The sequence below is a fragment of the Mastomys coucha genome, chromosome X (assembly GCF_008632895.1).
Source record: "Mastomys coucha isolate ucsf_1 chromosome X, UCSF_Mcou_1, whole genome shotgun sequence".
NCBI lineage: Eukaryota > Metazoa > Chordata > Mammalia > Rodentia > Muridae > Mastomys > Mastomys coucha.
In genome coordinates this window covers 52,881,195-52,890,611 of record NC_045030.1, presented here as the reverse complement: position 1 = coordinate 52,890,611, position 9,417 = coordinate 52,881,195, and the positions used below count along the sequence as shown (strand labels likewise).

The window sequence follows — 9,417 nt, the reverse complement described above, 5'->3', positions numbered from 1 at the left end:
AGCTATAGGTGAATAAACTAATTTAAAAGTTTGTAGAACTGTCAGTTCACATAAGTAATAAATACTAGAATTATGGTTAGATGTTTGTATGTAACTGACTCCAAGGTTTATTACTTCCCTATAACATGTTGCCTTCATAAATATAGGATGTATACTTTGGGTTCCTGAATGGGTGTGGGCTAAAACCTGTGGTATTCCTTCTCACTACCACCATCCTACTTTCATGGTAACAATTCCTAGAGAACTTCTTTACAAATATATAATGTGCTTGTATCAAGTTCACCCCCACTACCTCCTTTCCAACTCCTTCAGTATCCTACCACCATGTGAACTTTTTCTCTTAACCCACTCATCAAGTGTTAGTTTTGCCAGTATGTGCATGGGTGTAAGACCATTCATTGGCACATGGACTACCTATCACAGGCTACATATCTGAAGAAATGTGACCCTTCCCCAGAAGCCATCAGCTGCCATATCTCCATCGCTGTGGGTCGGACTTAGTGAGCTCTTGCACCTTTCATGCTGGAATTTTGGCTGGCTTGATTCTGTCCAGGTCTGGTTGAACTAGCTTAAAACCTGTAATGTCCTTGTAACTGCCCAGATACTGTCAGAAGAACTATCTTGCTTGTATATAAGAAGTGAATCACTGGGGAGCTGTTTAGTTTGTGAAAGTACCTTCTACCCTAAAATTTCTCATCTATATGTCTTCAGGATTAAGCTACTATCTCCCATGTCATGCTGCACATGCACAATCCATGTGTGGATGATTACTTACTAACATTCAGACCCTTCTCTCCTCCACTTTCCCTCCCCCTTTGCTCCCTTCCTCTTATTCCCCTCTACTTCCATTCCCTTTCCAGTAAGAATAAGTTGTGACATCCTAATTTTCTTGAGTGACTCTTTGATCCATCCTCTATAACACTCACAAGGAGGTAAACCACCTACTTATCTAATAGCGTCATCTGTCTGCTGTCTCAGAACTTTCTCTTACAAAATTTGTTGTCAGTTCTTTTAGCCTGCATAACCGTGATGCAAGCTGTAGCGTCACTGCCAGTGACATCTCAACAGGAGAGTGGGTACCTGGGGCTTCAGTGCATTGTTCACAAACAGTGATGTATTGTTAATTTTCAAGGAAAATGAACAAAGACTCCAAATAACACTTGCAGAGCACAATATATTGCTTCATGAGCAATAAATACCAAGCAGAAGATAAAACCTTGAGCCTTAGGCTTAATGCAATCCAAAAACATGATTTATTCTGCTGTTTCCTTTCCATTAGCCAAAGAACAGAAAGCACAATGTTATTCAGTGCTGGGACACACAATACTATCTTTATGCCATAATCTATCAAAGAAAATATTTTTTGCATGCCTGTTATGTACAGAGTACTATGCGATGTGTCAAAAATATGGGGGTTTGCTCTGTGTTCAATACAAACATTTTCTAAATTTTCTCTCTTCCTTTCATCATAGTTGGGTTTTTAGTATATTGCCAGTCCCACTCTCTAAACAGCAGCCTATCAGCCTTCTGTAGTGTATATCTCCCCACCACAACAGGAATGATTTCTTTGATGTGAAACATAGGAAAAGTAGACAATGATTTAAATAGATTCCTGGGAGCCCAACCAGATTAGTCTTAGTATTTCCTGTATAGTAGCATGAGAGAGTGGGTCAAGAACTGTGAACATGGGATTAGTTATGCAAGTGATAGATGACTCAGGGTTATGAAGAAACCAGGAGTACCAGTCACTCTTCATTAAGAATATACAAAATTGTGAACAATGGAGATGGCTCGGTGGATACAAGCACTAGCATCAGAAGCAAGCATAGTGACACAAGTTCAATGGTGACCCAAATACAACCCCTGGAACTCACCCAAAGGGGCTAGATACAGTGGCATACATCTGTAAGTCTGGCACATCTACAAAATGTCAGTGACAGATCAGAGACAGATGAATAGCCCAGAAGCTCATGCACCGCAACAGAAATAAGAAGGCCCTGCTTGGACAAGTTCTTCCTGTGTCTCCACACATGAAAGATAGCATGCTTGTACATGTACGCATGTGCACACACACACACAAATAAATTTTTTTGAGGAGCACACTAAATTGCTGCCATGGAGAAAAGTCTCTCAATCCCACCGCAGTAGACCTTTAGAGCCAGACAATTGTCCACTCCAGAGGACTGCCCTGTAGGACAAAAGATGATTTCCAGCTTCCATGGCCTTCACCTATCCACTAGACAGATCTCAGCAGCAACTCTCTATCCTCAAGTGGTACAAATAGAAACGTCTCCAGACTGTCAGATTTCTATGAGGAAAAACTTAGCTCCAAATGAGAACCACTAGAATAGAAAACATGGGGAATACCCATATGTCCAAGCTCAAATCTCATCTAACTTTTTTGACTACCCTTATTTAGTATCACATTATAGGTAAGAGCAGAAATCATAGCGCCAGACTTTGTAAGCTTGTGTTCTAGCTCCACTTCAATACAATGAGATAATGAGAAGAATTTACTTCATAGAGTTGCTTTGGATTTTAAATTTATAGGCATAAAGTGCCAGAACAATGCCTGGCACATAGTAAGTATGGTGAAGGTATTAGTCCTACTATGGTTTCTGTTATATTATTCAAAAATTTTGTTAGTATTTGTATGATCCAGAGGTCTGGGGTCTATTATCTTCCTTCTGCAGAAATGATAGAGAGCTAAGTCCATAATCCAGGGCCACACAGTTTAAAGAGAGTTTGAATGGCTTTGGATCTATAAAATCTAGAAGGTAATCCCCTGCTAGATTTTACATTTACAGACTTCTCTTATTTAAAAGTAGATTTATTGGTAGAAGTTACAAAAGTAAATAAGTTTATGTCTCCTGACCAATGTCCACAAGTCATACTCTAACCTCCATGCATGGCACACACTTGCCCACACAGAGACACAAAATAAATAAGTACTGTTTTTTACAAAAAATAATAATACTAATAATAATTGGAAAAGAGCAAACTGCCAAGAAAGTTTTTATCTTAATAAAAGAATATAGTTGGAGACATGGTACCAAGATATTTTACTTGGTTCAAACGGGAAAAAAAAGAGACATTTATAATCAGGAACTTAAGTGTGATAGGATGTGTAATCTTCATCTTCAAATATCTTTTACAGAACTGGATAATCAGTAGTTCATAAACAGGCACTGACTTGGTAGTTCTGGAGTGGCATCAAGTTAAAGTGGATAATCACTTCCAAAGCTTTTATTCCTTTGATGTTTATGCACTCTTATTCCAAAATGCTGTATCCTCAATTCAGTTACTTTGAAGCCACCGATGGACATCCACTCTATAACTTCTGATCTCCTAAGGAGTTGTCACACAGCAAAGTAGGAGAACTAGGGAAGGTTTTTGTGAAGAACATTATGCATCACTGGCAGTTATTTTCTGTGTGTTTCTTTTTGTAAAAAAAGATGTATATATGTGTGTATATGTCCATGTATATATGTGCATATATGTATACGTGTGGTTGGGCACATGCATAGAGGTGAAAAGAGAGCCTGATGTGACCTCTTCTATTACTCTCTGCTGTGTGCCCTCCTCTATCATTCTCTTCCCATTGTTTTGAGACAGGGTCTCTCCATGAGCGTGGTGGTTGTGTTTTTTTAGTAGGCTACAATCCAGCAAACACCTTTCCACTCACTTCAGAACTGGGTTATAGACATATACAGGATACCTACATGCTATGTGGGAGCTCGGATCTGAACTTTGGTCCTCAGAATTGCACATCAAGCACTCCTAACCACTGACTCATCTCCCCAGCCCATTCTGAGTATTCTTGGCTGCTTCTAGTACTTATAGGAATCATAGGAAGTGGTGTCTATCCTCCTCTGTGATGTGACACTCTTTTGCTAAGATTCTAAAGAAAGTGCTTGATATCCATACTCAGGCTCGAAGGCAAATTAGAATAAGTGTGGAATTTTCTACCACTTAGTGATAATTCTCCAGATGTGTTTAGCATAGCCTGTTTTGTTAATGTGAACCATTAACCTAGACATCTGGGAAGCAAATGGTTAACCTAGAATTTGTGTTTGAATAAAAACTTTTGCAATCTTGCCTACATAAGTGATTGTGCTGGTGCAAGAGCCTGATTATAGGTAATAAGATCAGACCAAATTATTAGTTAGGTAGATCTGTCTCTGGTTGTAACTATAAGTAAACTCCTCTATAAATTTTGTTACTATTGAGAATTGGCTTAGCAATAGTGGTGTCTATATGTTAAAACAGTTTATTATTCTGAACATGGATATAAACTATCAATGAATGTCATTGCATGCATTGCCTATGTACCAAAGTCAATACAATTTAATTTTCATTAGACATTTATTCAAATATATCTTGACTTGATACTTTTTGCCACACAGAACATTAAAAATTGGAGGCTTAAAAAGATTCCTGTGCTGGGTGTGTTGGTACAAAACTTTCAACACCAGTACCTACAAGGCAGAAACATAGAACTCTGTCAATTCCAAAGTAGCCAGTGCTACATAGTGAGCCCTGTCTCAAAACAATTATTAAAAGATCCATAAAACTCCATCTGTGACCTAATGTCAAGCTAGAAGAAGATAGAAATATAGCCAAGAACTATAATTCAAGACCATCATTGATGAATATTCAATTGTTCTCAATTCCCTCACTCCTCTAACCTCATTTTCCACTCATTATCTGGAAGAAAATCATAACCCTCCTTTTGGACCCATTGAAATAATTCTTTTCCAGAGAAAGCTTCTCTGGCAACTCATCTCCTCCCCAAATACATGTACCTAAACACATTCCTGTAGCTTTAATTAATCTTCTGGAGTCCAGGAGCACTTTACTCATGGTTTAGTTGTAGTGCTTATTACAAGAATTAGGATTTGGTTCTTTGCATCTGTCCCTCCCTCTATATTGCAGGCTCTTCCAGAGAAGTCAACAAGTTTTCATCCCTGTTTCCTACCCACTAGCACAGAACCTGCTGTAAAGCAAGACACACCAAATTAATGGGTTTGAAGAGGCAGATTCTGGACTAAGTATATAAAAATCGGATGCAAGTTAAACAATGTAATGAGAATATTTAGGAAGGAATAATTAATTCCAGTGGCGTGGCTTCACAGGTAAAGTGGTATTTGAGATTACCCTTGGAAAATAAGGAGAATTTGACAGGTAGAGATATGTGGTAGAAGAATCAAAGGAGATGAGAACACTTAAAACAGACTTGGGAATTTAGGAATGACAGTCATTGTGGTAAAATAATGCTCCTAGTTGCACAAGGTCCTTATCTGTTCTTATAAACAATCTTTAGCAGAATGTGTGCTAATGAACATTTTAACAGACACTTTGATTAATAGACATTTTGCAAGAAGAATACTGTATTGTCCTTTAAAACTGACAGTTTATATACTTATCCTTCTCACCTCTGACTCCCAAATTTGTCCAGAGTTTGGAGATATTGTTATGTTAGAAATTTCAATATTTGATTTTAAAATCCCATATTGAGAAGACCTTCCATCTTGGTTGGTTCGTTGGCTTTCTTTTTCACAAGAATATATAGCTATGCTGGAAATAAACGGGAGCCAGAAGAAACACATTTTGACATGGCAACCTAGTTCCTATGGAACTATTTGTGTTCCCTGGGAGACATTCTGTAGTTTCCAACCAAAGATCCCCCAATCACTTGCTACCTGGAAATTGGAAATCCTGATGGACCTGATTATTACCTCTGTAAACTCTGTATTTAATATTTGATGATAGATTTTTTTTTGTTTTTTTCCAAATATTTACAGGAGAGCTCTGTTCAGCTTAAGCTATGCCTCTATGAGAGATCTCTGGAAATGGGTATGAGGACTAGCATTCCTACAAGTGGGGCAATTCAGCAGCTTAGAGTGTAGTACGGAACACTTATGGCTCCCTTCCTTCTCCCCACCCCCCTTGCCTTCCTCTCTGTGTATGTGTGGGTATGACTGTTGTTGAGGATTCAACACAGCAGAATGACAAAAACTCAAATTTCAAAACTAATATCTTTGGACATTTGCTTGTTCTCACCCGGACTGAAATAGCACAAGTATAAATAACGCAGCCAAGGACCATCCCCGATGTTGCCAGCTTGGAAGGACTTGATGGACATTAACAAGCTACTCTTAGAACAGAGTTGCCTTCAGGGCTGTAATTGGCAGATGTTCATATTGGGAGGTAGTAGGAAAGCTATGCGTTTTTCTTTTACCTGGAGGCTATCAGCAGTCAAGGAGAAAGTTCCCAAAGTAAAACACTTGTGTGCTCAGATAACTCATTGACTACATCTTACCTAACTGTTCAGTCGGCTCTTGGCCTTGCATAGATGACCCACTTCAGTGTCTTTGCTTATGTCATCTTTTTCAGGGACGCCCCTTTCTTTTCTTTACTACCTCATACCCACCTATCACTCAAAATATAGTCCATAAAATTCTACCCTATTCTGTTTCAACATCTGTTCTCTGTAAAGTAATTTCTACCTGCTCAGGCCAGAGAATCCCTTTATTCCATAAACTTCAGTAATCTAGCCTATTCTACTCATGTATATCACTGGCTCTTAATTATTGTATTAAGGACAATAAAGCATAGTTACTGAAGTGTATGTATTCTGGACAGCCTTAGGTAAGAGAGATGACCTTTTGAAACCTCTCAATTGTTGAAGATATAAATCCTCTCATCTCATAGATTTGTCCTGAAAGTTAAATGACAGTGATGCATGCCAGCTGCTTTAATTGACATATGGTAAGCACACAATAATTCATGATAGTGGCAGGCTGAGCTGGTACTGGTACTAGCAGTAATTGTCCTCATCACCTGTCTCCTCAACTAGATTGTGCAGTCTTTGTGGATAGGGACCATGTCTACTGTCTGCTGTTTCATTCATTTTCCCTAGCCCCCAGAATATTTTACTAGCTGAAGATCTGCTCAGCTCTGTCAACTATAAGACTGCTAGGACCTAACCTTTTGCCAGGAGTATATTTTTCACATTTTATTACCAATGACAGAAGCCCTTGGGTGATTTCTTTTCTCTTGGTTTGCATCTCTGAGCAGTTTGAATGAAGTCTGCTCATTCAAAGCCGAAGATTATGCTAGTAGACAGAGAAGAATAAGAAACTTCTTAATTGTCCAAAACTCCTGTGATGTGTACATTGATGATGGACAGAAAGGAGAGAGGGGGAAAGGAAATACCCTAAAATGCCATCTGGGAAATTGCTTTCAAATTTCCTGACTTCCTGCCACTTTAAGCTGTATTATTTCAATCCTTACAGGCATTGCATCGAGGACTTAGCCACCACTTGTGCACTGACCATTTTTCAAAAATGTTTGCTGGGGCTTACTCTAATAAATAAACTACATAGTGGAACCTCAACACAACAAATTATTTGGTCTGTCATTTCATTTCAGCTGATAATCCTAGAACTCTGAATGTAGATTCTGCTGCAATGACGCTGCCTGTGTCTGATCCAACTGCATGGGCTACAGCAATGAATAATCTTGGAATGGCTCCACTGGGAATTGCTGGACAACCAATTTTACCTGGTATGTTATTTTTAATTACCTCACAAGTACTTTTTATTAACCACATAGTAACAAATATAACATGATACAACTTATTTTGAAATTGACGTTTTCTAGATTCTGCCTAGAGTGAGTAGTTTTATAATATGAACTTAATCATTGGATGGCCAGTGGTTACTAGTATACTAATGACAGACTGCACTTTAGGCAATCTAGGAGTATATCTGATACAAGATACATGAATTGAAATAAAAGGCAACATAATTTTGACAAGTAATAACAAAGCTTGTCTATTTTATAGACTTCTTAGAGGAGACAAATAAAGATGTGCATGGAAAGAGAACTTAAACATATCTTAAATCCTAGATATCTAAAAAGGAAGAAGGAAGGTGGTAGGTGCATCGGCTCCAAGATCATTTTGACACTGAATGACAGTGTTTACATATGTGTACACGCACACATGTATTAGTGGACATGGTGGCCTAACTCCATCTCCACTAAGTATAAAGTCAAGGACCAGAAAACTAGCTCAGAAGGGGTAAGGCAGTCTACCCCACAGCCTGATGGCTTGAGCTTGATTCCCAGAACCCACATGACAGAAGGAGAGAATCAAATCTTGCAAGTTGTCCTCTTCACTTCTACATGCGCACCATAGCATGAGTGTGTGTGTGTTAAAATGTTCATTTAAATAATGAAATCAGAAGCAAAACATCACAGTATAAAAAGGGGTTCATGTAGACACAACACAGCTTCCTGCCTAGTAAGAGCTAATTAATGTCATCTCAGGGAGCCTGGGGTGGCTTTTTAGACAGCCTGAACATTAATCTCCTTAGATTTACTTCATTGTGGCCCTACATAAATGCATAACAAGACCTAATCAAGCTAGATGCTGGTTGCTCAATATATGTCCTTGTATAATCCTGGAATTGTTTTGATTCCTAAAATATGAGACCCCATCCCAGACTTACTAACACAAACACTTCATTTTCACAAGACACTCAAATAATTCACAGGCATTGTCAATTGATCCACAGTGCTGTGCCCTTTTCTTTATATATTTAGTTCCTTCCACTTCACAATTCCAGCCTGAATTTTAAAGCTTTACGGATTATAATGGAATTGATGACAGTATTGGCAATAAATTAAGAGATGCTATTATGTCAAATACTGGGAAACAACTACAAAAGAGATCAATCAAGAAAAAAATATATGAATAATGAATGGGTACCAACCCAGAAGCTTTATCAATACCTTATAACTTTCATAGTGCCAGGAGGTTCTATTTATGCTATCACTGAATAAATATTTAACAGTCTTGCCCCACTGTGAGCCCTACAAACTATAATAATGATTGGCCTGACCTAGCAAGGTGTGTCTACTGGTACAATAGGTATATTGTAGGAGTAACCAACCACATTCTGATTGGATTTAAAACCTACTCTACAAGACTTGGCTTGGCTAGGTCAGAGATTTTAAGGGAAAATGTAATTAGTGGTACACATGAACTCATTAAAGCTCCGAGTACACATCCAAGACATGCACAAGATCAGCTATGCCAAAATCCCAACATGGATTGAATTGAGAGATGTCTAAGAGGTTAGCAAAGTGCACCACTGGATATGTCTGTGGTGATTTACACACACACACACACACACACACACACACACAGACTGACATATAAGAGAGCAACTGAGAAGGAAAGACCCATAATAAATGTAGACAGTACCATGGCCAGATGAAGTAAAAGTACAAAAACAAAAACAAACAGGTGGGAATTCCCTTTTGCAGAGTCAGTGTATCTCATACTGTTGCCTAAGCACACCAGAATCCCGCCACTTTAGTCTTTTTTTTTTTTTAGATATTTTCTTT

General features: G+C 38.4%; 1 protein-coding gene across 6 annotated transcripts in view; it reads left to right on the top strand.

The window, feature by feature from the left end:
• Enox2 (ecto-NOX disulfide-thiol exchanger 2) overlaps nt 1-9,417 on the top strand; it is a 289,193-nt gene that overhangs the window by 208,220 nt on the left and 71,556 nt on the right. For all 6 annotated transcript variants that reach the window (XM_031357671.1, XM_031357605.1, XM_031357448.1 and 3 more), the window contains one exon: nt 7,435-7,569. In XM_031357671.1, the coding sequence (XP_031213531.1) occupies nt 7,473-7,569 (97 nt within the window). In that variant the 5' untranslated portion in view covers nt 7,435-7,472. The remainder of the gene's footprint in view (nt 1-7,434; nt 7,570-9,417) is intronic.